The sequence below is a fragment of the Sorex fumeus genome, unplaced genomic scaffold (assembly GCF_029834395.1).
Source record: "Sorex fumeus unplaced genomic scaffold, SorFum_2.1 ptg000043l, whole genome shotgun sequence".
NCBI classification, from domain to species: Eukaryota; Metazoa; Chordata; class Mammalia; order Eulipotyphla; family Soricidae; genus Sorex; species Sorex fumeus.
In genome coordinates this window covers 50,539,985-50,567,500 of record NW_026606100.1, presented here as the reverse complement: position 1 = coordinate 50,567,500, position 27,516 = coordinate 50,539,985, and the positions used below count along the sequence as shown (strand labels likewise).

The window sequence follows — 27,516 nt, the reverse complement described above, 5'->3', positions numbered from 1 at the left end:
AAGAGCCGGTGGGGCTCGTTAGAACTCTTTGTGCTTTGGATTCCTGAGATTAACGGTGTAAGCTACCTGGAGCTGGGGGTCAGAGACACCATTCGGGGGGGAAGGGGCTCTCTTGGCCGGTCCGACAGAGCCTAGGGTGCTCCAAACCCTGACAGGAGTGCTTCCTGAGCACAGAGCCAGGAATAAGCTCTGAGGACCCCTACACACACACACACACACACACACACACACACACACACACACACACACACACAGGAGCATTGGAGCTTCCCACAGTATGGCCAGGAAAACCCTGCAGAACCCCAGGCACAGTGAAACAGACGCTAAGTAAGTACCCTTGGAGAGAGTCCAGTCCTCCGGGCCAGGCGGAAAAGCCCCACACTCCAGTGCCACCACCCCCCAGGCTGCTGCCTCCTGAGAGCAGCTCCCCTGGCCGTGCTTGACCGGCAGAAACTCCCCAACCCTCACGGCCGCCACCTCCTCCTCCATCCATTCCCCGCCCCCCCTGGCCGGCTACATCTCGGCCCCCCCCCCCCCCCCCCCCCCCAGGGACCAGGTGCTTTCTAGCCTTTGCTGGAACATTCCTGGCAACCTCTCACAGACTGGCCAAGATAAGAGGCAGGAACAAGGAATTAATGGAAAGAAGCAACCGGTCAGGCCCCGCAAGATGCCCAGGAAATAGGACAGTCACGGAGGGCCAGTCCCTTCCCGGAGGCCACAGAAACGGGTGAGATTCCCGGCGGCTCCGCCTGCCTGCACCGGGAGACGCGTCCTCTCGCCCAGAGAGCCAGAAGCAGAGCAAGGGAAACCAGGTCCTCCATGCACGCCATGCTGCCCGGGAGCGCTTCTAGAATATTCCGCTCCTCCGGGATCAGGTGCCAACTGTCTCATGCTGGGCCCGGGGAAGCTTCTCCCTGGGAGGCCCGTCACTCTCCCACCTCCCTGGACAGTGCTGCTTCCGCAAACGCGCTCACACGGGTGTCACTGCGTGTCCATAAAGCTTTATTTTCGAAACCAGACAGAGGGCCGGGTTTGGACCACGGGCTGAGGCTGGCCAATCTTGGACTCGGGACACTTCTGCATACTTGCCAAACTGCCCGAAGCGATCCATTTATTCACACCCATGCCCCCTGCACCCCCTGTGAAGGAGACAGGAGCAACTGCTGATGGGGCACCCGTAACCTGGAAACTGCTCCTCTGGACCCATAAATAAACGACTTAATCTAAGGCCCCGAAGAGCAAGTGACCGGGGGAACGGGCATTACCATATTAAGAGAAAACCCGAGTCCAAGAATGCTCTTCCCAATGGCTAAGTTCTTGAACCGGGGCCAGAGAATACACCAGAGCGTCGGTGGCTGACCGGGCAGGGAGAGGCGGCCAGGGCACGTCCACGGCCCGTGGGAGCCATCCCCAGGGCACTGCCGGGGTCAGAGCCAGCACTCACGGACACGAGGTCCCACCCAGGCACCTGCACTCGTTGCCCCCTGCCCCCCATGGGCCTGTGACAGCTTCAGCCAAGGCAAAGCCGGCGCATGTCGGGGTGACAGGACCGCGGGAGGATGTTTGCCTCACACGTGGCCGACCCGGGTTCCATCCCCGTCACCCCGTATGGCTCCCCGAGCCCCGCCGGGAGTGATTCCTGAGTGCAGAGCCAGCCGGGAGTAACCCCTGAGCCTGGCCGGGCGTGGCCTCAAACCCAAACCCAAACAAACAAAGCCGGGCCAGGGAGAGAGGAGATACAGATGTTGGGCCGGGGCTGGGGACAGCGGGTGGGGGTAGGTCCACGCAGAGCAGCTCCTGGCGGGCCGGATGGGTGGCAGCGTGGAGGGCCTCGCCCGCCCGCCGTGTTATCTGATTCTCCCTGGACCGGCTCCCGCTGAGTCAGCGCTGCTGACAGTCAGGTTGCCTGAGGAGAGCTGGCGGACCCCGGCTGTGAGTCAGCCCCTCGAAACCATCCCGGGGGGCTGCCCCGACCCTCCTCGCTGGAGCCCCACTGCAGCCGGGCTCCATGGAGGCAGGGATGCAGTCCGGGGCAGGCCGGGGCCTCCTGGGCCTCCAGACCACGGGCCCACGCTCCCCGAGGGAGCCCAGATGGATGGGCCGCGTCAGCCCTTCCGGCCTGGTCTCCTGTTCCGCCACCCGAGGACCCTCTAATAAGCAGCCCTGCCCTGGGCTTTGCTCTCGGCCACTTCAAACAGGGTCTGAAGGTGGCCGCTGGCCACGGCAGCCGGAGCCAGGAGAAAACCACCAGGCGGGCCACGCCGGGCAGCTGCCAACGTTCCGCTGGCTGGTGGCGTCAGGGCAATGCCCACAGGAAGCCGGGCCGCCTCGCCCGCCAGCAGGACCGCGTGGGCCTGGCCGGGGCCCAGGTCTATGCGGGCAGAGGCCAGGAGCAGGGCTGGGCACCTCTGTCTGCCTGGGGTGCCACCCTGCCCCCACCACCCCAGTTCCTCCCGTTCTGAACCGAGGGGCTCTGGGACCCTCACACCCGAGTCCTGACAGGTGAACGGGACAGGGGCCCCAGCCTGCAGTCACCACAGACAAGTCAGACAAAGCAAGTGAATGCCAGCGTTGGCTCAGAATGGCCAGGTGGGGCGGGGGGAGCCATGGGAGCAGGGGCTCCAAGGGGCTGTTTGGGGGCGCCTGGGGGAGCATCATGACGTCAGCAGAGGAGGAGGTGGGGGAGCTCCCAGGGAAGGGCCAGCCCGGACCCGAGGGCGCAGCCTGGCCTGTGGGAGGCCAGGAGAAAGGAGTTGGGGAGGGGGTCAGAGAGGGAACGGGGCTGGGAGGGCCTGGCCGCGAAGGGGCGGCTGCAAGGTTTCCCGGGGGAGGACGGGACATATTTGCAAAGTGGCAATCATGAAGGGAATGTGCTGGGATAAGCGGGAATGACTGTGACTCTTTCTCCCTTGCATCTGCGCCAGGAAAGCAAACAGCTCTTTAATGTGTGTGTGCGTTTGTCTGTGTGTGTCTGTGTTTGTGTCCGGGTGCGTTTGTGTATGTGTCTGTGTGTGTGTGCGTGTGTGTATGCTTGTGTGCGTGTGTCAGTGTGTCTCTGTGTTTGTGTATGTGTCTGTGTGTGTTTGTGTCTACGTGTGTTCGTATGTGTGTGTATGTGTGCATGTATGTGTGTGTCTCTATGTGTTTGTATCTACGTGTGTTCGTATGTGTGTGCATGTGTGCATGTATATGTGTGTCTGTGTTTGTGTCTATGTGTGTTCGTATGTGTGTGCATATCTGCATGTATGTGTATGTCTTTGTGTACGTGTCTGTGTGTTTGTGTCTGTGTGTTTGTGTGTGCATGCATGTATGTTTGTGTGCATGTGTTGGTGTGTCTCTGTGTTTGTGGTATGTGTCTGTGTGTTTGTGTCTATGTGTGTTTGTGTCTGTGTGTCTATGTGTACATATGTGTATGTTTGTGTGTGTACGTGTGTATGGATGTGTGTCTCTGTGTGTACATATGTGTATGTTTGTGTGTGCATGTGTACATGGATGTGTGTTTGTCTTGGTGTGTGTGTTTGTATATGTATCTGTGTGTACAACACATGTGTGCTTGTATGTGTGTGTGTCTGTGTATTTATGAATGTGTGTTTGTGTATCTCTGTGTATGTGTCTCTGTGTGTGTGTGTATCTCTGTGTGCGTATCCCTGTTTTGTGCGTGCGTGCATGTGTGTGTGTACACATGCATCTCTCGGCGGTTAGAAGAAACGCACATGACAAATTGCTGTCTCTGGGGTGAAATTTTCAAACAACACAAGCGAGGCCAGTATCATGTTCAGCACATTTGGAAGCTGCCGCCGCGGCTGGCCGGCTTTGCCTCAAAGCTGCTTTCTATTAAAATGTTTGCATGCCGGCATCTTCCTTGCGCCGGCCGCCCCTCCCTGGCCCACAGAAAGTCGAAAGTGAAGAGCAGGGGACCGGGTGCTCGGGCAGGGCGGGGGCCGGCCCGGGGAGCCGCCCGCCTCCGGCGCCACGGACATGCGTGCTGGAGCGGCCGCGCGGCCCTGCCGGGAACCTTTGCTTCCTGACTTCGCCCTGACCACGCTCAGCGGGGACCCAAGTGCGCATGTGTCCACTCGTGAGAAGACGCAAAAACAGTTCTTTGGTCGCAAGCCCAGAATGTCTCTGACTACTCCCAGGCAGGGAGCGCGTGCTGGAGACGCGAGGAAGGACGAGCGGGAAAGGGGCCCAGTCACTGGGCTGCCCCACCCCCACTGCACCCGGGGAGGAGGGGGGGCCCTCGGTCTAATCCTGCATCCACTGGCAGGATGGGCCAAGCTCCCGGTGGGAGAGGAGCAGACGCCGCAGGAAAGGGAGTGGGTGCTCCCGGCACCGAATGAGGAACCGACCCCGAGTGTCCACAGGAGTCCCGTGGTGGGGCAGGGGGCTGGCAGGACCCCACGCTCGGGGGCCGACTGTGGCTGTGGCAGTAACGGAGCCCCTCCAAACGACTCATGAGAACACGGCCTGGAGCCTGCACCCGGCCAGCCTGAGGGGGGTGCCGGAGATGTGAAACCGGGCCGGGAGCCGGGAGCCGGGAGCTGGACGCTGGAACTGGACACTGGGCCGGCTCACGTGGCCCCGCATTGGCACCGTGTTCCGTCTCCAGCCGGTGCCTGGGCTTCTTTTCTGCCTGCTCTGCGTTTTTCTGCTGCTTCTGCCTCGGTCCTGGGATGATGTGCTGGACCAGTGCGTCTCACCCTCTCTGGCCTGTCCATGGCCCCTCTGGAAAATCAGCAATCCCCCAAGCCCAGGAACAAAGGGGAAAGCGTGGCGAGAGGGGCTCTGGGCTCCCTGCTTCTGGTGAACATCAGCAAAATCAAACACACACACACACACACACACACACACACACACACAAGAAGGCAGCTGCCGGGGCTGGAGCAATAGCACAGCAGGGAGGGCATTTGCCTTGCACGCGTCTGACCCGGGTTCGATTCTCAGCATCCCATATGCTCCCCCAAGCACCGCCAGGAGTCATTCCTGAGTGCAGAGCCAGGAGTAACCCCTGAGCATTGCTGCGTGTGACCCAAAAAGCAAAAAAAAATAAATAAAAAATAAAAGAAGGCAGCTGCCCCAGGGGGCTCGCCCTGGCTCCCTGCTGAGAAGCCCTGGGGCTGGAGAGGCAGCTGGACCAGGTGCCACTGGCCCAGGGCTAGGCCCCCGGGCAGCAGGGAGCAGGCCAGAGCAGCCCACGGAGTCAGGCTGTCCAGGGCTTCCCCATCCTGCCAGGACCTGCCGGGAACAACAGCCCCACCTCGGCTCCATCCGAAAAGCACGTCCCGGGGCAGAGACAGCCGCACCAGCCCACGCATTCCACACGCGTAGCTAACCTGGGGCAGCGGCGGGGGGGGGGGGGTAGGAGCAGCTCCAGCAAGCAGCCCCGGGCCCCCCGCCAGCCCCCCTAGAACCCCCTGCAGCCGGCTGCCCTCCCAGGGCGCTGAAACATGTGTGTGGCCAACATGAAATGCTAACTCGGGCTGTGTCCTGCTGTGGAGACGGTCTCTTGCAGCTGGAGCCGAAAAGCGTGCCAGCCCTCTGGGTGCTATTCAGAGCCTGCCCGGCCAGGGCACCAGCGCCACCCAGTCCTGCTCTGGGCCGGGCCACAGCACCCCTCCCTCCCACCCCGGGGTGTCACCACACAGCTGGGTGACACCGCGCCGTGGGTTTCTCAAGCTCTCTGCGCCCCTTCTTCCTTCCTCTGGGTGGTCTGGGAAGCACAGTCGCTTCTCAGACAAAAACCGTCCTCGTGATGCTGGGAGCAGTCGGCGCTGCTGGAATGCCACAGTCATCCTCGAGAAGTGACATGTAAGCGCGACCTCACCCCCAGGGACCAGAGCCCATGTCCGGCCCTGGGCAGCGGGGTGAAAGCCTATGGACACCCCCCGGCCGGGCCCCGTCCCTCACGGCAAGCAGAGCCCTGGCCACCGGCTCCCTCTCGCCTGCGGGCAACGGTCCCTCCCACGAGCAACCCAACTCCGACGGACTCTTCCTTCCCTCTGGAAAACCACCGGGCTGCTCCGACACCCCAATCTCCACCCCCACCCTGTACGGACACCCCCGACCTCGTCACCATCGCTGCTGCCCTGCGAGGGGCCAAGAAGCAGAACATTTTCATCTCCCCGGACTGGGATGGATGAGCGGCCACACAGATCCGTGTAAACAGGGAGGCCGCCGCTCCCCGGCGCACGCCCCCCACGCTGCCGCAGAGAGCAAAGCTCTGCCCGGGTCCTTGGCATCCGGGTCATGTGGCACACGGTTCGCTCAGGCACGAAAGCTCTGAAGAGTTTCACAGAGGAAAAATTAATTAATTCCATAATTGGTCTGCGGTCATGCACGATCGCCACGAATTTCTGTGCCTGGGACATTATTTTTACTCTGTGTGTGTGTGTGTCCCTTTGTGTGTGTGTGTGTGTGTGTATCTATGTGTGTCTCTGTGTATCTGTGTGGGTCTTTATGTGTGTATGTTTGTGTGTGTGTCTCTCTCTTTATGTGTGTCCCTGTGTATGTCTCTGTGTGTGTGTCTCTCTCTCTATGCGTGTCTGTCCCTCTGCGTGTCCTTCTCTGTGTGTGTCTCTCTCTTTATGTGTATGTGTGAGTCATCTGTGTCTGTGTCTGTGTGTCTCTCTCTATATATGTGTGAGTTCCTCTGTGCGTGTCTATGTGTGTGTCCCTCTATGTGTGTGACTGTGTGTCTCCATGTGTGTGTGTGTCCGTCTATGTGTCTCTGTGTATGTCTCTCTTTATGTGTATCCCTCTGTGTGTGTCTACAGGTGTGTCCCTCTATGTGTCTGAGTGTTTGTGCCTGTGTGTGTCTCTCTCTTTGTGTGTGTGTGTGTGTGTGTGTGTGTGTGTGTGAAGTACATATCTAGTCAAATATACTTGGGGGAAAGAGTTTGGGGGTCACACCAGGAAGTGCTGCGGGCTTGCTCCTGGTGGTGCTCGGGACTGGGTGGGCTCGGCTTCGTGCAAGCAGCTGCCTGACCCCCAGCCCTGCACCTGCCCTCCGGCCCAGGGGTAACTCTGTTTAAAACCCTCTCGGAACCTCGCGAACCCCTGAGCTTGGGAGAGGGGTTTGTTCCGAGGTATGTTCTGGGGAATCCGGGGAAATGGGTCATATGTGGTGATGGGCCACTGGCGACACTGGCTCAGGGGGCTGGCAGGAGGGATGCTGAAGGAGCCCTTCAGGAAATACCAGCCCCTGCTTGAGGCACACGGGTGGGGTGGGGAAGTCGTGCTCGGCCCGCACGGGGCCTGCGCTGCAAAGATGAACGTGCACAACACCCCCTTAACTTAAAAAACCCTTCGATCTTGCTCACGCAGAAGCTTCCAGAACACCCCCCCCACACACACACACACACACACACACATCTCAGGGTTTCATGCATGCAACGTTTCGACACACACCCTCTCCTCAGGGTTCTCCTTTGGCCCAGACTAAACCAAATCAGTCCCCGAGACCCTCCAAGTCAAGGAGCCCTGTGCCCTCTTGGCCGGGCAGGCGTTGCCCTGTGTCAGCCAGGACCCGAGCCTGGGCCGGGCAACCGCACTCACCTCATGGTCTATTTTGATGAGCGCGATGTCCGCCTTCTCATCCACGTCCTTGATCTTGGCCTCGTAGGTGGCCCCGTCCTTCAGCTCGACCTTGACCCGGTGCTTGTTGGTCACCACGTGGGCGTTGGTCACGATCAGGCCATCCTCCGACACGATGAACCCAGACCCGCTGGCCACTGGCACCTCCCTCTTCGAGAAGGGAAGTCTAGGGGGCCACAGAGAGAGCAGGGTGGGTAGGGAGCTGGTCTGACACACGGCGGACCTGGGTTCAATCCCCAGCCCCATGTTGGGTCCCCTGAGCCCCACCAGAAGGGACTCTTGAGCACGGAGCTAGGAGTCAGCCCTGAGCACTGCCAGTGTGGCCCAAAAAGAGGGAGGGAGGAAGGAGAGGAGGGGAGGGGAGAGGAGGGGGGAGGGGAAGGCGGAAGGAGACCAGAACTCGAAGGAGCACAGGTTAGTCTGAGTCACGACCACCTCAGCCCTGGAGCTCACGGGGTGGGCTGCACCTCACCAAGCCCAGCACTTTTCCTGGGGGTACTTAACATGGAACCAGGGGGTACAGGGCTGAGCGTGGCCCCATCCCAGATTTCTCTCTGCAATACTCCCAGCCCTCCCAAGGGGTGGATGCAAGTGCAAACAGTCAACCAGACCCCGAAGAGGCCTGATGTGTGCAGCCGGGACACCTGGCCCGGTCCTGCAGGGTGGAGGGGAGCCAAGACACACTTTACTTAGGGTGGCCCGACCCTGCTTTACTTGGGGTGCCCCTGGCCAGCCCAGGGGCAGGGCGGGAATGTGCTTTACTTGCGGAACAGCTCAATGTGCACCACGGCAGGAGCGATCTTCTCCACCACGTCGGCGATGAAGTTGTATCTATGGCGCAAACTGTTGGGGTCTTCCTGCCCTGGGGACAAAAGACACAGCGCTGGACCCTACTGGGGCGGGGAAGGGGTCCTCCAGGCGAGGGAGCCCGCAGTCCCCGGCCCCACTCACTTGCACAGCTCCTGCCGCTCTAGGGGACCAGACTGCCCCATGCGCCCACACCCACTGCGCCGGGCAGCCCCACCCACCCATGACCTTTCCCCAGGCTCCTGCCGCCCCCTTTCATGGGGAAAACGAACCAGCACCTGGACCGGCCCTTCTAGAACCCAAGGACCACATGCTCTGCTCTGTGCCCACTCCCCACCGAGAGCAGCCTTTCCTTCTCACAAGAACCCCCCCACCCACCCAGCTGCTGCTTGTGGAGGGGAGCAGAGAGGAGGGGAAGGGAGGGGAGAGAAGGGGAGAGCTTTAGGATGAAGCAGATCCGGCCCCCCACCCACACCTCAAGGCTGTGGAGACACCACCGGACCCCCACAGGCCCCTCAATTCCAACCTGGCCCACCTGGCGCCACCCCAGGCAGAGACACTACCCCTCCCCATCACCCCTGCACAAATGCACGCATGGTCCTTAGTGTGTGTGGACATACTAATTAGTGGCGTTTAGTCCATACACACTAAGGGCCAGCAGGACACTGCAAGTGTCCTCCCCCCAAATCCGGCCCCAGCAAGGCCTTTAGTTTCCACCGACCAAAGCCCAGCCACGGCCTCCGATCTGGACGCGCAGGGCTGGGGGCTCGGGGCCCACAACCCCCACATGCTGGCAGGGCGGTGCCATGGGCAGGGGAGGCCCTGGGAAGGAGCTGAGCCAGTGACTCTGGCCTCAGGCCTGTACCTGCTGGCCACCCTCCATGGCCCCCCACCCGCCTTAGAGTGGTCAGGGGCCTGCAGAGAGGCCCATCAAGCCCACCTGGACTCCTGCCCACTGGGCGGACCGTCCCCAGGCTCAGCAAGAAACAACTGAACAGAAAGGGCCGGCTGGGGGCACTGCGAACCCCAGGCCCGTCTGTCCTCTCGCCGGACACTGTCCATCTCAGCATTGGGTCTGGCTCCCCTGAGGGCTTGTCTGTCACCTAGGAGGGAGCCCGACCGGAGCCCTGGGGATTGAACCTGGGTTGGCATGCAAGGCAAACGCCCTCCTGCTGCCCTATCACTCTGGCCCCTGCCCCTGTAAAGTCTTTTAAAGAAACCTGGTCTTGGTCGGTCATACAATGATCAAACACCCAACCGAGACTTGAACTGAAAGGCTTTGTTACTGTTCTCACGGTGATTCAACAAATAAATAATAAAAAAAAAAAATCAATATATAGGTATTACCCCAAGAAGAACTGTTATCATATTAGGAACATCATCTTCCATTGTTTTAAAAACAAAATAGTTAAACTAGCTTTGTAATGCTGATTCTGCAATAAACATAGTAAGGAGGGAAAAAAAAAGAAAGAAACCTGGTCTTTATGAGTGGTAGAACCTACAGATTAATTCATCAGACTCTGAACGCTGTAGGCTCTGTCATGATGCTTCCGATCTTTTCACTGATCAGGAGCATCAATGATCATTGATCATTCCCACCGACTGGTCAGCGACCCCCCTCCCTAGGGATGAGGCCCCATGGGAGGCACGGGGCTCTGCAGAGAGACACGAACTGGCCCGGCCACGGCCAGCTGTGGGGACGAGGGCGCCAGGCTCTGACCTCAGCCGCCATCACAGAGCGACACTTGGCACAGCACTGCTGGCCTGGTGACCTCGCGGAGATCACCTCGCACCCGGGACTCTCAGCCCCGCCCCTAAACTATGCCGATCATAACGCATGACTTCCAAGTGACTCGAAGCTGATTTTACAGACGACTGCCGGTGAAATGCCTGACCGAGTCTGGGAATGGAATTCCCTAAGTTAAAAATAAATAAATAAAAAGAAGTGGGGCTGGAGCAATAGTACGGCAGGTAGGACAGGTGCCTGGCATGGGGCCGACCCAGATTTGATCCCTGGTATCCCATATGGTCTCCCGAGCGCCACCAGGAAGGATCCCTGAGTGCAGAGCCAGGAGTCAGCCCTGAGCATCACTAGGTGTGACCCAAAACCCAATAAATAAATAAATAAATAAATAAATTTTTTTTTTTTTTTAAAGAAGGAGCCCAGGAAAGGCAGCTCTGCCAGGTGTAAGCGCCGCATACCTGGAGACACAGTAGACAGACAGCAAGGAAAAGTGTGAGGGCCCCGGGGCCTCCTGGGCTAAGCTGAGCCATGCCTAAGGAGGCAGAGAACTAGGGATGCTACGTGACAGGCCAGTTTTTCTGGTCCTCTCTGTCCTGTCCCGTCCCCCTGCCCCCACTACACCCCCTCCACCTCCCACTTAGAAGAATCCTCCTCCGTCTCCTGCAGCGGGGACAAGCGCTGGCTCTGCAGAGGGAGCCCACTGCACTGAGCCGCGCCGTCCCCCCGGAATCCTGGGATGCAGAGTGGCCCACAGCAGGAGAGCAGAGGGGACACCCACAGCGAGGGGAGTGCAGGGGCTCAGTCGGCCCATGGTGGAGAAGGCAGTGGCGATGAGAAGACTCCGTCAAGACACGACCCTTCCTTTCAGATAGAGAAGGGAGCACCAAATGGAGGGTGTTTGGAGGATCCTCCCAGGAGGGGAGATGCAGGTTGAAAGTAGACTGGACTGAACATGTTCGCCACTCAATGCCTCTTTTGCTGATCACAACACCCAAAAGGAGAGAGAGAACAAAAGGGAATGCCCTGCCACAGTGGCAGCGGGGGATGGGGGGGATGGGGGGGGAGGGATATTATCCATGGTGGTGGAAAATGGGCACTGGTGGAGGGATGGGTATTTGATCATGGTATGACCGAAATCCAAGCACAAAAATTTGTACCTCATGGTGTTTCACTAATAAAAAATAAATTAAAAAAAAAAAAAAGACACGACCCTTCCAAACCCAGCATCACCTATGGTCCCTGAGCACAGAGTAAGCCCTGAGCACCACCACGTGTGGCCCCAAACGAAAGCAAAACGTGGTCCTGCTGGCTGTTCACCAGGGCCAGAGAACTGACCGGCCAGCTCACAGGAGCTGGTGATTTTGAACGCAGAGACTTGAAGGGAAAGTATTTTCTATGCTCCTGATCAATGAACAGATCTGAAGCATCATGACAAGAGCCTACAGCCTTCAGAGTCTGATGAATTAATTTGCAGGTCCTACCTCCGCCCCGCTCAGAGAGCCCGGCAAGCTACCGAGAGTATCTCGCCCACATGGCAAAGCCTGGCAAGCTACCCATGCCATACTGGATATGCCAAACACAGTAACAAGTCTCACAATGTTACTGGGCCCGCTCGAGCAAATCAATGAACAACGGGAGGACAGTGACAATGACAGTGACAGTGACCACTCATTAAGATCAGGTTTCTTGAAAAGGCTTTACAGGGGCAGAGGCCGGAGTGATAGGGCAGCGGGGAGGGCATTTGCCTTGCATGCGGCCAACCCAGGTTCAATCCCCAGCATTCCATATGGTCCCCCGAGCACTGCCAGGAGTAGTGCCTGAGTGCAGAGCCAGGAGTAACCCGTGTGCATCACCGGGTGTGACCCAAAAAGAAAAAAAAAAGAGCAGAAGAGAGCATCAAAAACAAGAAACAAAGAACCAGCATTTCCCAACAAAGCCCTGGCATCCCAGGGGCCCCCAGAATATTACAAGGGGCCACAGATGAGGATTACATAAATGGGGGAGAGAGTGTGGATGAAAGAGGCAGCTGGCAGGATGGGGTCAGGCACAGGAGGGGAGGATGCTGGAAGGGGCCACAGTCAGAGAAAGATTAAGAAACGTCGCTGGAGAGATAGCACAGCGGGTAGGGCATTTGCCTTGCATGCGGCCAACCCAGGTTCGATTCCCAGCATCCCATATGGTCCCCTGAGCACCGCCAGGAGTAACTTCTGAATGCAGAGCCAGGAGAAACCCCTGTGTATCGCCAGGTGTGACCCCCCCCCAAAAAAAAAAATAAAGCAAAAAAAAAAAAAAGATTAAGAAACATGGCTCAAACTACCACGTTTACGGGAGAGAGGGTGGATACTTTTCTTCCCCGGATAAGACAGAGGCAAAGACTATCATTCTGGCCACGTGTTGTCAACGTCGGATTCAAGTCCTGGCCAGGACAGAAAGGAGAGAGCGATAAAGGGAAGCCCGTGGAGATTAGGAGGGAGAACAAGGCTGTCTTTCTTGGAAGCTGACCTCACGGCCGTTTTGCAGAAATTTCTCAGCCATCTGTGATTTGTGTCATGGAGAACAGTGCAGTGTGGAACAACCAAATGCCTTTCTATGCCGGAGCAATAAACAAGTAGAAACTGGAATCTGGGGCCAGGGAGAGAGGACAGTGAGTAGGGCATTTGCCTTCCACGCCTGCCAACCCGGGTTCGATCCTGGAGATCCCAAAAGCTTCCTTGAGCACCGCCAGGAGGGATGTCTGACAGGAGTAATCCCTGAGCTCTGCCGGGGAAAGGGGGCAACCGCCATAAAAACCATTGCATGGGGCTGGAGCGATAGCAAAGCGGGTAGGGCGTTTGCCTTGCATGCAGCCAACATGGCCGACACAGGTTCGATTCCCAGCATCCCATATGGTCCCCTGAGCGCCGCCAGGAGTGATTCCTGAGTGCATGAGCCAGGAGTAACCCCTGAGCATCGCCGGGTGTGACCCAAAAAGCAAAAAAAAAGGAAAAAAAAACCATTGCATGAACCCTCAAACCTAAAGAACACCAATTGTAACAGCATCAAAACTATTGAATACCTAAAGGATATATTCAACAAAACATGCCAAGAATGTACACAAAAGCCATAAAAAAATTCTTTAAAAAATGAAGGACGACTCAAACAAATTGAGAATCTTTTGCAAATCTCCAGGAATCAGGTCAAAAGACTATCCTTAAATGATCAATTCTTCCCAAATTGATCTATGGATTCAAAATAACTCTCTAACTCTTGGCAGAAGTTCTTTGTTTTTTTTTTTTTTAGAAATTGATAATATACAGGGCCAGACAAATGGCATGAAAAAAATTTTTTTTATCAATTTCTAAATTGATATGGGGGGGAGGGAATAAAACCAACCCTAGTTCAGTCCCTCGTATTGCATAGGATCCCCGGAGCATTGCTAGGTATGACCCCAGAACTGCCCCACCCCAATTGAAAAGCTACATATAAAGCTTAGGTTGGAAGCCAAGAGCCTAGACTATCCAAAAATAATTTCAAAATAATTCTAGGAGACCATGTGATGCAGGAGACCAAAGTCAGGCCTCTGGCATACAGAGAAAAAGTGAATGGTTTCTGGGACTGGAGCGATAGCACAGCGGGTAGGGCATTTGTCTTGCACGCGGCCGACCCAGGTTTGATTCCCGGCATCCCATATGCTCCCCCGAGCACCACCAGCAGTAATTCCTAAGTTCAGAGCCAGGAGTAAACCCTGTGCATCGCCGGGTGTGACCCAAAAAGCAAAAAAAAAAAAAAAAAGAAAGAAAGAAAAAGTGAATGGTTTCTTCTACCACATAATCTTCTCTTAGAGCGATTCTGAAGGTCTGAATTTTAGAATTAGTAAAATGATGGATGAGTCACAAGACTGTACAGGGACGGGCTTTCCACTTCCCTAATAAATATTTATCACCACTGAATTTAACATAACAAGTGGCCCATTAAGAGTAGCCAACGTTTCCTATAATTTTACGAGCTTTAAAACTGCCAGGATTCCATCCTAGGATAACAAACGATCATTCCTCTTTATAAACTACTAGGCAGGCACACAACTCCATGAAATACTGCTTCCTTGGAACCCATCATTCCTGGAGTGTTACGAACATTTCCTAACGACATTCAGCAGCGCCTTAGAGGAGGAAAACATACACACAAACAGGGTCCATATGTTTCAATAACCCAATAATCACTGCCCCAAGGGAGTAACAGACACCCCCATTCAGAAGCGCCCGCTGAGCCAGGAGCATCTGACACCCAGGGTCCCATTGAAGAAAAACGCTTTGCCCTGGAAATGGAAATGCGGGGACTCCGAATCAAAGGAGCGGCTGTCAACTGGGGTTCCCTGCCCAGATCCAGCACAAAACCGGATGTGTGCTTCCAACCCTGCCCAATGGGCTCCTTTCATCCTGAAGGCAAAGAAAGCCAAGTCAAGATTAGCTGTGAGGCAAGGAAAAGTCTTGACAGGCCGCCTGCCAGGGTTCTCCAACCCTGCGGGGCGCCCTGCGAATGCTCCCGGGAAGCCCCGGATTGGGGGGGGTGGGGAGGGATGGCAGATACTTGGTCTCTGCCGGCACCTGGGGCACTGCAGTTTCCACACAGAGGGCACTGCGTGCTTTTAGACAATTCCCTGCCTTTGTCTCTGGGATTTCTGGCGGTTGATGAGATGCAGACACAGAACAGAAGTGAAGTGAAAAGGAAAATGGGGTGTTAGATTCACAGGATCTGAGGTGGGGCACGACCCCCAACCGGCCCACAGCCCGGCCACTGCACTGTCAGGGCTCTGCTGACATAATATCAGGGAACCACTTTTTAAAATTTTTTAAGTTATTTTTAAATTTTTGGATCACACCGGGCAATGCATAGGGGTTACTCCTGGCTCGTGCAATCAGGAATTACTCCTGGTGGTGCTCGGGGGACCATATGGGATGCTGGGAATTGAACCCGGGTTGGCCACGTGCAAGGCAGACACTCTCCCCACTGTGCTATCACTCCAGCCCCAAGGGAACCACTTTTGTGCGCTTTCTCAAGCCCGCCGTCTCCCTTGAGCTCGTACCTTCGACGGCTGACTCTTTTTCACTCTGGAGAAACCTGGGGTAGCTCTTCCACATACATTCCTCTCTTTCTTTTTTGTCATGTTGGGTTTTTTGTTTTGTTTTATTTTCCGTTTTAGGACCACATCCAGCAGTACTCAGAGGTTACTCCTGGCTCTGCGCTCAGGGATTACTCCTGGTGGTGCTCAGGGGACTACATGGGATGTCGGGGATCGAACTTGGGTCGGCCGCGTGCAAGACAATAAGTTTCCTCCCTGCTGTACTATGCTCCAGCCCCTCTCCTGTCATGTCTAAGTCAATTTCATTCAGTGAAAATTAGCTTGCTCCCCTTCCCCCACCCCAAACATAAGCAAGACATTACTTTTTCTTCCCTAACCATTGCTATATTGTCAAGACCCAAATACAGAGTTGGTTGATGGGACCTAATTAGTTGAACAATAAAACTGATTGTTTTCCCTTTCTTGGCCCGGGAGGTACCATGAAAAAAATATCTCAAGAGTTCACAACTTACGTTGGGGATCCTCAGACTGTGGTCTCTTGGACTGGACCCCTGAGATCTTCCCAACCCCGGTGCAGGAATTCAAGTGGTCTGGAGTGGGCTTACAAGGAAGCCAAACCCAGGCTCAGTTCAGAGGGCGCCGCCACCACCCCTGTGCCCGGTAAGTGGGCCAAGCAAGCATTCAGCTACCAAACAGTTTTGGGCAATTCATACAAGCCCACTCTTTCAGCTGGTGGAGACAATGGGCCCCTTCCCGCCCTTCCTGCTGGGGCATTTGGGAACAGCTTAGGGGGAGAACTTGGCGGTCGTACAGTGTGGGGGCAGTCACTCATGTCTGGAGTCCCTTTGGGCATGGTCTTGGTGTGGACATGATCATGTCCAGGGACACGCCAACTGCTACCCAACTCACATGCTATGGGAGAGAGGTCGCAGGGCCTGGAACTGTGAGGGAGAGTGAGAGATGAGCCCAAGAAAGTACTGAATTCCTAAGGGTAACAGTTAAAGCCATCCTCTGCGGGAAGTACTGAGGTCTCATTGTCACGGGACGAGTCTACTGCCAGAAGGCAGGGGGGTGGCGAGGGGGTCCTTCAAAGGTGTATGTGGAGGTTAGGGACAACACCGTGCCTGGGCTTGTTGGGCCGTGCAGAGTGTGGTTGCCAGATTCAAAAATCTAGAACATGTGGTAGCTTCTTTCTCCACTCTAAATATTCACCATATTAACTTCATCTTCCTGGAGCGATAGCACAGCGGTAGGGCGTTTGCCTTGCACGCAGCCAACACGGCCGACCTGAGTTCGATTCCTCCTCCCCTCTCGGAGAGCCCGGCAAGCTACCGAGAGTATCTCGCCCGCACGGCAGAGCCTGGCAAGCTCCCTGTGACGTATTCGATATGCCAGACACAGTAACAACAAAGTCTCCAATGGAGACGTTACTGGGCCCGCTCGAGCAAATCGACGAACAACGGGAGGGCCTTTACTTACTTACGTACTTACTTCCTGGGGCCAGAGAGATAGTGAGGGGGGGGGTTGCTAAGGCACTAGCCTTGCACACGGCCAACCAGCTTTAATCCCTGTCAACCCACGGGGTCCCCCAAGCCCCACCAGGACTGATCTCGGAGCACAGAACCAGGAGTCAGCCCTTGTAAGGTCCCTAGGGACCCTGAGAAAAATTCCAGAGCTAAACTCTGCTAATTAGTAACTCTTCCTTACCTGTCCCCTCCCTGGTAAAGCCTTGAGATGTAAATTCTGTCTCCATTTGTTGGCCCTTCCTTATCTGTTACCTCTGTTAGGAACTTTTCCCTTATCCACCTCCACCGGAATGCAGGAGCCTTGAGCTGAGAATCAAAGGGAGCCAGGTAAACACAGAAGATAACCAAATGTCTGAGTGACCAGATACCCACTAGCCACAATGCCTATGTACGTAAATGCTGATCTTTGAATCTATCGGCTAAGGAATGATGTACTTTTAAATGGATTGGTTAGAAAGCATATGTTGTTACAAATCTATTGGCTATGAAATGTGCGGGCTTTGCTGTAACTGCCAGTGAAGGCCTATATAAGATCCCCCTTGAAGGCCTATATAAGATCCCCCTTGAAGAAGTTCGGAATTATGTCATATTATGACATCTTATTATCTCATTCCTACTTTGGACAAACTGGCAGGGTACCGAATGTAGCCTGCCCACACGGCAGAGTCTGGCAAACTCCCCGTGGCGTACCCAATATGCCAAATACCAGTAACAATGATGGGTCTCATTCTCCTAAAGAGCCTTGAATATAATCTCAGGGCTAGGATGAAGGAGACGTTACTGGGGCCTGCTCGAGGCAATCGACAAATAACAGGATGATTTGTGATTTGTGTGTGTGTGAAGAAGTTCGGGGTCTTGCCTGACGGCTTGACCCTGGCTAGCCAGCTCAATAAACTGCCTGCTGGCTGATTGCATTCCTGCGTGGTCCTTGCTTGCGGTCGGAGATCCAGAGTCGTGCCCTAACACCCTGAGCACCACTGGGTGTGGACTCCCAAACCAAAGCAAACCAATTTTAGATGCATCTGTGATAGGTTAAGCCAATGCTCCACACTCGTAGATCATTCCAGAGACTTGGGCAAGCCCAGGCTTAGCACGGAGGTGGGGGGGGTGGGTGGAGGGGGCGATCCCACAGGCAGGCGTGAGGCAGCCGGAAGCTCAGAGCTGGCGAGTGGCTCGGCCCGTCCTCCTCCTCCTCCTGGGGCTGGAGTTCCTCCCGCTTCTCTCTTCCAGGTTCCCCTTTGACAAGGACAACGGTGGGAACAGGCTTCCCCCTTCCGGCCCAGGAGCCCAAGGCCAAGCCTTGGGGCGAGCCCCCAGCCCTCTCTGCCAGCAAGAACAATCACGCCTTCCAGTTTCTCCCGGGCGCTGATAACTGAGCTAATTTGGAGAACAGAACGCAGTGTATTCGAGGGAAGAGCGATGAATCCTCCTTTCTTCTCGGGAACTGCGCGTTCCCAAAATTCAAATCAGGTACAAGCGGACCCGAGCTGGCATCACGGGGCTGCCCTCGTTTCAGGGCTGCCGGCGGATGCTCAGGGCCAGGGGCCAACGCCGGACGAGGACGCCGGGCTCCCAAAGGATGAACAATCCACGGTGGGGGCTGGGGAGGGGGCCTGCCTTGCACGCGGCTGTCCCGAGTTCGAGCACGTGGTCCCTGAGCCCCACCAGGAGTGACCCCTGAGCACAGAGCCAGGAGTAGAAAAAATAATAATAATAATTCAGGGATGGTGACCAGAGAGCCTGAACTATGAGGCGGGCAGGGGCCTCTGTGCTTGGGACCCCGTGAAAGCTGGGGCCACAGCACCTCAGTCTGTTAAATCGAATCCCCCAAATGCAATCGGTGAGCTGCAGACAGCTAGCCCGGGTGGACCCTGAGTGACTTACAGCCGTGACCAGGGAGGACCGGAGGCTGCAGTGCCCAAGGTCTGCATGCTGACCTCTTCAGGCTTTGCTCTTATGTGGGGCCTCCCACTGGGGGCTCCAAGGTGCCCCCCACCTCCCCCTTCTCCCAGAGGCCCCCAGCCCAGTCCTTCCTTCTCTCTGCCACATGGGCCAGGGCCTAAGTACAGCCCCCCAAAGACACGGAGCCCAGAGGGGGGTCAACGGGAAAACCAGAGCCAGGCTGCTCCTACCTCCCCTTCCCCTGGACCCTGAGCTGCAGCTGGGACCCTCCAGCCCCCACTACTCCGGACCCCAAGTCCCACTCAGGGGTCACCAGTTACACCCACCCTACTTAGAAATACAACAGCAAACGCAGCAGGCAGCTCCAGGGACGGTCTGAATCCCACTCTAGAAAGCTCAGAGATGGAGGGACAGGGGTCCCCCAAGAAATCCCATTCTCTAGAGCTCCAAGAATCTTCTTCTGGCTGCAGGACCCCCAGGATACAGGGGCTGGGGGATGTTCATCTCCCCATGCAGCGGGGTGGGGTGTGGAGCATCCCACAAAGCCCAGGACGGCACTCAGTGACACGGGGCTACTGGGGACGGAACCCACAGGGAGACACATGCAAGGTGAGCGCTGACCACTGCACCACGGTCCTGGCCCCTGCGTACATTTTCCAGTCACTCCCCTGACAAGATGAAAAGTGACCATGAGGGGCAGAGCAGTAATACAGCGGGTAGGGTGTTTGCCTTGCACATGGCCAACCCGGGTTCGATCCCCGGCATCCCATATGGTCCCCTCAGCACCGCCAGGAGTCGTTCCTGAGTGCAGAGCCAGGAGTAACCCCTGTGCATTGCCGGGTGTGACGCAAAAAGCGTGACCATGAAATGCCAAGGCATTTTTGCCAATGAAGTTTCAGTCAACTTGAACTACTGTTGAGTTAATGAGATCTAATTCCAAAGCAGCCCAAATCCAAACGCAACTCAAATTACACCCCAGGTGCCCCAAACTGGCTTTCACCTGGGGGACAGTGAGCCCCCCTACAGGGCACCCTGCCTGCCCCCTCCCGCCCCCCCCCCCCGCTCTCACCTGGGGGACAGAGAACTCTCACCACCCCCCTCCTCCTACTTCCCAACATCCACTGTGCCCTGAACCAAGCCCCTACACTTCATCCCCACAGATGGACGGGGCCAGGGCTACACACCAAGGCCTGTCCATCCCCACGGAACGCCGGAGACTCCCGGCACACACGCAAGGCGACTCTCGGGCCGGATTCCCCAGTGCAGCGGGAAGAAAGAACGGGAGTCTGGCGGCCAGCAAGACAGGACAGAATGCAGGGGTGAGATGGGAAGAGACGGGAAGAGGGGCCGTCACGGCCACGGCATGGAGGAACTGCTCTACCGACTGGAAGCCACCTGCCCTGGTGGTCACGTGCAGCCCGACTCCGTGGGCCTGGCCTGAAACGCCCCCAACGGGGTCATTGGGAGAGACAGGAAGCACTCAGCCAGGGACGGAGGCAGCCCTGCCAGCCCTCTCTGGCCCTATAACTGCAGGACGGACCCAGGCAAGGTAGGGCTACCTGGGGCCGGAAGGGCAGGGTTCAAGACCGGGCAAAGGGGTCCAGCCGGCTTCCTCCTGGGCCCGGCCAGGCTCCCTACCTCCTCCTGGGACTGGAGCAATGCCCTGAGCGTGCTCCTTTGTGGGTAACGAGACCTCTCAAGGCCAACTCTGCTGCCCAGGGCAGGGGGGTGGAGGGGGGGTGCAGGGGTGAGGCGCACGCGCGCTGGCCCCCTGCCCGCTTCCCGTGTGAGTGAGTGCGCTCTGTCGGTCCCACTCTGTCACATTCCGCAGCTCGCCAGCAGACACTCCAGCCCGTGTCTGGCCCCGTGCCCGCCGCAGGAATGGGCAGACCCTCCACGTCGGGGAAACCGGAACCCCCCTCTCCCGGGCACTGCTGCGCGCATTCCAGGGCACGGGGCAGGGCGGGGACTGAAGCTTGATCTCCCTGAACCCTGCAGTGAAAATGCACCCTGGGGCTGGGGCCAAGGCAGCCCGCTAAGTCCTAAAATAAACCTGAAACTCACACATCATCTGGACCGCAGCCGCCAATCGAAGAAGGACCCGGACAGAAAAGATGCCTTGGCCTGCGGCCAGGTCTCTCAAATGAACTCAACTGGCAGCAATTTTTTTTTTTTTTTCCTTTCAGATTCCAAATTGAATGGTGACCTCCACGCTGTCTTTTGCAGAGAGATACAGAACCAAGCCTCTAGAGTGTTCCCTGGCACTTGCCGCGGCCTTGTAATGAGCACAGGAGGTGGAGGCGGGACGGGGCCTGGCCTCCTTTTCCAGCCTGGCGGGACCCTCCGTCCCTCTCAGCCCAGGTGGCTCGCCCACCCACCTCCAGACCTCGAATGGCAAACTCGCTCCGGACCCCGGGAAGCTCTGAGCAACACCGACCTTTGCAGACTCAGGCAAAGATTCAGTCAGGGTTTCGGAAAAGCAGAGACACGGACCCCCAAACTGGTGCCAGCTTTAGGGGCCTGGGGGCCACCTGGCCAGCGGGCTACAAGCACCTCCAAGCAAGGCACGTCCTAGCGCTGCAGCTTACACCTGGCCGGTGAGAGTCTCCTCTGGTACCAGGCATCTCGTCAGGAGCTGCCATCCCTAGCACCCGCTTTCCTGGACTTGCACACCCCCAGGGAGCCCCCAGATCCGGCCGTTTCCCAGCCGTCCTGCCTAACTTCATACAGACTCAGCAGCAGTTTCCCATTCACTCAGCGGCTTGGGTGCTTTGTCCGAAGCCCCCCCCCCGAATGCCCAGCCTGACCGCCGAGTCTCACTGGGGGGCGGGGGAGGTGGGCAGCCAGCTCAGAGCACAAACACAGTGAACTCTGCTTCCGATAAGCAGCCAGCTCCACTCGGGACCTTCCCAGCTTTCTGGTCCTGCCGTGACAGTCTCTGGTGTCAGGTCTGGACAGGCGGCAGCTGTGGGTGCGGGGAGCCTGGAGTTTAGGATACGAAGGGGCCTTGGGGGGTGGGGGCAACGGTTGGGTTCGTTAAAAGGTTGAACCCCCCTCCTCAGAGTCACCGGCCAACTTCCCGCCGGCTCCAGGTGGAGGGGGGCGGCCCTGGGGAAGCGGGGGACAGAGGCATGCGGGAGGAGGGGGGGACAACACCAGGTCCCCGTCTGCAAAAAAACGGGGCTGCTCTTCCCAGAAGCACCCGCGCCGGCTTGTGGGCGACGCTGTCCCCGTGTCGGAAGGAGCAGCGTGAAAGGGACCCCTCCGTCTGTGCCCCCCCCCCCAGAGACAGAAGGCATCTCTGGGAGAGGGCGGGGCCTCCTGAGCGAGATGAGGGGGAAGCCAAACGTTTCCGACATCCTTGCCAGTTCCCAAACAAGTCAGATGATCTAAGGAATCTGCAAAGCGCATTTCCTGGTCTTTTCTCAGCTGCACAGAGTATTTCCGTTTCCAGGGCAGCTGGGCTGCTGCACCGTCCCCAAAGCCAGGCAGGGCCGCCTCCACCGGCTGACGTGCCGGGAGACTCCGGCGGGGCTGGGGAAGGAAGAACAAAAGTCCGGCTGGCAGCAGCCCCACGGAGGGACAGAGTTCAGGTGTGAGATGGGAGGAGGGGCGGCCCCGGACACAGCATGGGTGGGGGGGGGGGGAGCTTCCTGCAGACTGGTAACTGCCAGCCCTGACAGCCATGCGTGTTCTGGCCCCGTGGGCTGAAACTGAAATGCCCAGAGCGGGGATGTTGGCAGAGACGGAAGCACTCGGAGGGCTGAGTGCACACTTGGCGTGGTTGGATCCCTACCCTGCATGGCCCCCATGGGGAGTGATCCCCTGAACACCCCCCAAAAACAAAAAAATATATATATAAAACAACAATGACCTCCAAAGCATGGGGCCGCAGTGATAGCACAGCGAGTAGGGTGCTTGCCGGGCACTCGGCCGACCCAGGTTCGATCCCCAGCATCCCATAGGGTTCCCCTGAGCACCGCCAGGAGTAATTCCTGAGTGCAGAGTCAGGAATAAGCTCTGAGCACCACCAAGTGTGGCCTGAAAACCAAACCAAAAAATTTTTTAAAAAAACATAAAACAGAACATAAACCAAAAAAATAACTGTTTAGGACTAGGCAGAGGGGAGTCACGGGTAACTGCAAATGGACCCGGTTGCTTCTCAGAGTGACGGAAATTTCTAGAGTTGAGGTCATGATGGTTGCCTAATTCTGTGCCGATAAAAAAAGACTCCTGACTGTCCATATTAACAGGGTACACCTGGACAAAAATTGCGATTAAAAATCGTTGGCCAAGCAGGAAACTGTGAACCTCGCTTGTCTGGGTGTTTTTCTTTTCTTACCGCAATGAGTAGAAAGTTGGGTTTTGACATCGGGGGCTCACGTCACAGCTGACGACACAGAGACAGCCTCGAGTGAATATAGGCTCCACTGTCCAAACAAACTCACTCCGGCTTCCTGCGTCCCACAGAGCCCGACCTGGCATGGGGCCTTCATCCCCACAGGGGTCAGACGGGGGCCCTGCTGGGGGCATGCGGGACAGTCTCTCCATCACACCTTCGGGCCTTTACGTCCCCTCGCTGGCCCCGTGCCTTGCAGAAGACACAAGTTTAGGGCCAGATGATGTGACCCCACGCAGCCCTCCGGCCGCACCCCAGATCAAACCAGACCGGGAAAGGGTTCCTGCAACCCCAGACAGGGCTTAGCTCTGAGGCTGAAGCCGCCACGCCCCAGGCAGGTGCAGTTTCCAAGGGCGGGAAGAAACACCAGGAATCCCGCCCCCTCCCCCATCCATCCTGAAGAGGGCCCTGGGGCGCCTGCTGACTGGCCACTCACTCTCACACTCTGAGGCTGAGGAGGTGCATGGTGCCTCTCCCAGACGTCACTGCATCTGCACCCTCAGTGGCACGGGGCACACGCAAGCCCCCTCCAGCCACTAATGTCTTAGGACCCGACCCAAGGAAGAGCCCTGGCCAAAGGAATAACCATGGACATAAAAAGTGGTTCAGGGGCTGGAGCGATTGTACAGCAGGGAGAGTGTTTGCCTTGCACGCTGCCAGCTCAGATTCAATTCCCAGCATCCCATCTGGTCCCCCAAGCACCGTCAGGAGTAATTCCTGAGTGCAAGAGCCAGGAGGAACCCCTGTGCAACACTGGGTATGACCCGAAAAGCAAAAAAAAAAAAAAAAAAAAAAAAAAAAGTGTTCCAGTCTGTGACTGCTCCTCCAATCCACAAGGACCCACCGAAGGCCTCAGAACCAAGGAGGCAGGAGGAACCAATGGTACCCCGAGCTCCCCCCTTCCCCCCAGGAGTGATCCCTGAGCACAGAACCAGGAACAAGCCCCGAGCACAGCTGCTATGACCCCAAAGCAAACAACAACAAAAATGACAACAAAAATAAACAAAGAAGCTGCTATAACTGTGAGGGAATCTTGAACCTTTGTCCGTTTGGGGTTTTTTGGAGGGGGGGGGGTCGGGATTTAGGATCACACCCGGAATTACTTAGGGCTTACTTCTGGTCCGGTATTCAGGGATCACTCCTGCCCATGCTCAGAGGAAAAAAGGTCTTGCCCGGAATTGAACCCTGGCCAGCTTCAGGCAAGGCAAGTGCCCTCCCCACTGAAGTCTCTCTCCAGGCTGGGCCCGTCCTTCTTTACTTCTGATTGAATTCTATTTTATAACCTTCAAACATTCACAGAGGATCGCATGAGGTCAAATCTACAAATAATTTTCCTATAGGTAAAAAAAAAAAAATGGAAAAAGGTATCTAGGCCCAAGGGGGGAAACTTTACCCCCAGGGACCCTCAGCGGGAAGGCAGGACGCGCCCGGCCTGGCCTGGTCTACTTGTCCATTCGTTTATACTGAATTTTCCTCCCTCCTGTGAAAACCCTGTAATTATAGTTCAAGGACATTAATGTGGGCCTAGAACTCTCACACAGTCATTATAGGGGAGCATTTGAGTCATCCCGCCGAGGAGACCATTGGATGGGGGGAACTTTCTTCAAGCATCGCTCTGCAGTGGGAGGCCGAGTGAGAGCAGGTTCCCCTGCCACCCCCCTCCTCGGGCTCCTGGGGAACCCCCACACCTGGGTCTATTCCAGCGGGAAGATGCGGTGGGTGTGGTGGGCCTCACGCCTGTCCCCCACCCCACAGGCCGGGCAGCTTGACTGAGTCCCGCTCCCGCTGGGTGCCTCAGTTTCCCCATCTGTAGAGGGGAAGTCTTAGGCCACAGGCCCTGGAAGGACCTCCCCCCGCGGGTCTCCAGCTCTGTTCTGTCCCAGCTATTGGTGGCTCTGGCTGGCCACCAGCAGGGAAGGCGTCCTGTCCACAGGACCCAAGGAAACGCTGAGCAGGGGGTTGCCTGACAGGATTAGAGACAGGACGTGGGAGAGTCAGGCCTCATGGTACTTGGCAGAGGGCAAGGCAGTGAGGGGTCTTCCAGCGACCAGACAGTGATCGAGACAGAATGACCCGCAGGCGGGACCCCTGACCCCCTCCTACCCCCACTGGACCTCCTGGGCCACCGCCAGGTTTGGTCCGACGAGGCCTGAACCACATCAGGGACATCTCAGGGCACCAACAACCACCGGCAAGCGAGGACCATGGAACCCCAAATCCAGAAGAGCCCCGAGGTGGGAGGCCGCAGGAGAAGGCCACGCCGGAGGGGCCGGCGCCCGGGCAGTAGCGCGCTCTCTCCACCGCCGGGCGCCGAGCTGCCCTGCGTGCTCTGTAATAATGGGCTGCGATCAAAGCACCCCGCCCTCGAGATGATAACAGCAAACTCGGCCCTCGGCGTCCCTGACACACGGGGTCACTGCTCTGAGCCACTGAGTCAGATCCTCTGGCACGGGACGGGACGGGTCTCCCTGGGGCGGGAGGACCGGCCCCAGGGCGCCCGGGTGGCAGGTTCCTTCCCTCTTCCTCCATCCTGGCTGTGGCCCTGGGTCCCAGCAGGTGTCCCCGGAGAGTCTGGAGCTGCCCACCCCCCAGAGTGTCCCTAAGGAGCCCCTGTGTGCCCCTGAGCCCCTCGCTCTCACCCCATCCTCTTACTGACCCTTGCCGTGACCCTCACGGCAGCTTAGTCACCTCCCAGGTCACCAGGATGCCGTGGCACATCATGGACTGTGCACTGTGCCGCTGGGGGCCAGCCAGGGGACCAGAGCTCCGGGCTTGGGGGCAGACAGAGACCAGGGCCCAGAGGCTTCCCGGTACACAGCACACACGGGGCCCCCAGCCCCGCCGCAGAGCCAGGATGAAGCCCTGAGCACCGCCATGCGGCCCAAGCACAAAGCCAGGCAGAGCCCTTGGCAGAGCCCGGCATGCCTTCCAGAGCAGGTTGGCCAGGCAGGCAGAAAGGCAGCGAGGACAGTGGTCTAAATGCCCAGTGACGTGGATGCCAGGGCTGGGACAGAGAGATGCTCCTGCCCACCACTCCAGAACATTCTGTCCCTCCTCTGAGCGAGCCACCTTCTAGCCTGGAAATCCGGCATTGTTCGTGAGCGTGAGAAACGTGTGTGTGTGTGTGTGTGTGTGTGTGTGTGTGTGTGTGTGTGTGTGTGTTTTGGGGTGCAGGGGAGCGAGGCTGGGAGAGAACCGAGCCCCACGCAGTAGGAAGGGACCCCGAGACTCGTGTCTGAGCATCCCACAGGGAGACTCAGGCTGGGGTCCCCGCTCCGGAGAGCCCCAAGACCCAAACAAACCCCTGCAACTCTGACAGTTCAGCCCAAGACGCAGCGCCCCCAGCCCCGCACCCTCGTGCCCACCCAGTGCCCACCCAGCGGGGGTCTCTCCCTTCTAGCAGACTCCAAGTGCACTGTCCCCTCTGTGCCCTCCCCCTGGGCACCGTGGACCACCAACTGCCCGGACAGTCCCTGCTGGCCCACGTCTGCACCCACCCGTGCCCACTCCCGCTAGGAGTCGCTGGCACCTGGCGTGGGGGGGGAGGTGCGGGTGCCGCCACCACCCCCAGGGGTGAAGTGACTCAGCGTGCACGGCTGGGCCTGGAAACGCTCAGCCCAGCCTGGGCAGGAGGGCACGTAGCTGCAGATCTCACCCAATGCCGCCAAGAGGTCCCTGGGCTCAGCCGCAGAGGGGCTGCCGGCCGCCGGCTCCAATTACACAAGCCTGCAAACGCTGCCTTCTCCGGAGGGCTGAGAGCGTCGCCCAAGACTCTGACTCACAGGGACAGGGTGATTCAAAGCTGAGAGCGAGCAGAAAGTTCGGTCACCGCCGCATCCCAGCAGACGAGGCGCCCCCAGCCCCCAGGAAGGGCAGAGGGGGGATCGGGGAGCAGCTTTTAGGGAACCTGGGCTTGGGGAGGCAGCAGCTTGTGTCCCCTCCTCGAGGGGATCGCGGCTTCCTGTGGAGTCCGGAGCGTCCCGGCTCCGGTTCCTGAGATGATGACACGGCGGGCCCAGACACAGTCCAGACAGTCACACGCTCCCCGGGGCAGGCCGTGCCGGGGCTGCCCGGTCGGCTTCAGGCCACACGCTCCCAACCCTCTGTGCGTGCCTGTCTCTGAACCCCCCCCTCCCCAGGCCCAAGTCCCCTGCCCTGAGCTGACTCCTTGCTCCGCGGGGAGGAGGAGGGGGAGGAGGGAGAGAAGGAGGAGGGGGAGGAGGAGGACAGTAGCTGACCGCTGGCTTCTGAGAATGCATCCTGGGCCTCGTTCTGTGAGGGTGAGGAGGAGGGGGAGGAGGAGGAGAACGAAGGAGGAGGGGGAGAGGGAGAGGAGGAGGGGGGAGGAGGAGGGGAAGGAGGGGGAGGAGGAGGACAGTAGCTGACCGCTGGCTTCTGAGAATGCATCCTGGGCCTCGTTCTGTGAGGGTGAGGAGGAGGGGGAGGAGGAGGAGAACGAAGGAGGAGGGGGAGAGGGAGAGGAGGA

At 57.7% G+C, this 27,516-nt stretch overlaps 1 protein-coding gene across 1 annotated transcript in view; it reads right to left on the bottom strand.

Moving 5' to 3' along the window:
- The window catches only part of HTRA1 (HtrA serine peptidase 1), a 51,137-nt gene that overhangs the window by 17,882 nt on the left and 5,739 nt on the right, over window positions 1-27,516 (bottom strand). Inside the window, exons 2-3 of the mRNA XM_056120534.1 lie at window positions 8,356-8,455; window positions 7,555-7,759 (exon numbers count right to left, since the gene is read on the bottom strand). Of these exons, the coding sequence (XP_055976509.1) occupies window positions 7,555-7,759; window positions 8,356-8,455 (305 nt within the window). The remainder of the gene's footprint in view (window positions 1-7,554; window positions 7,760-8,355; window positions 8,456-27,516) is intronic.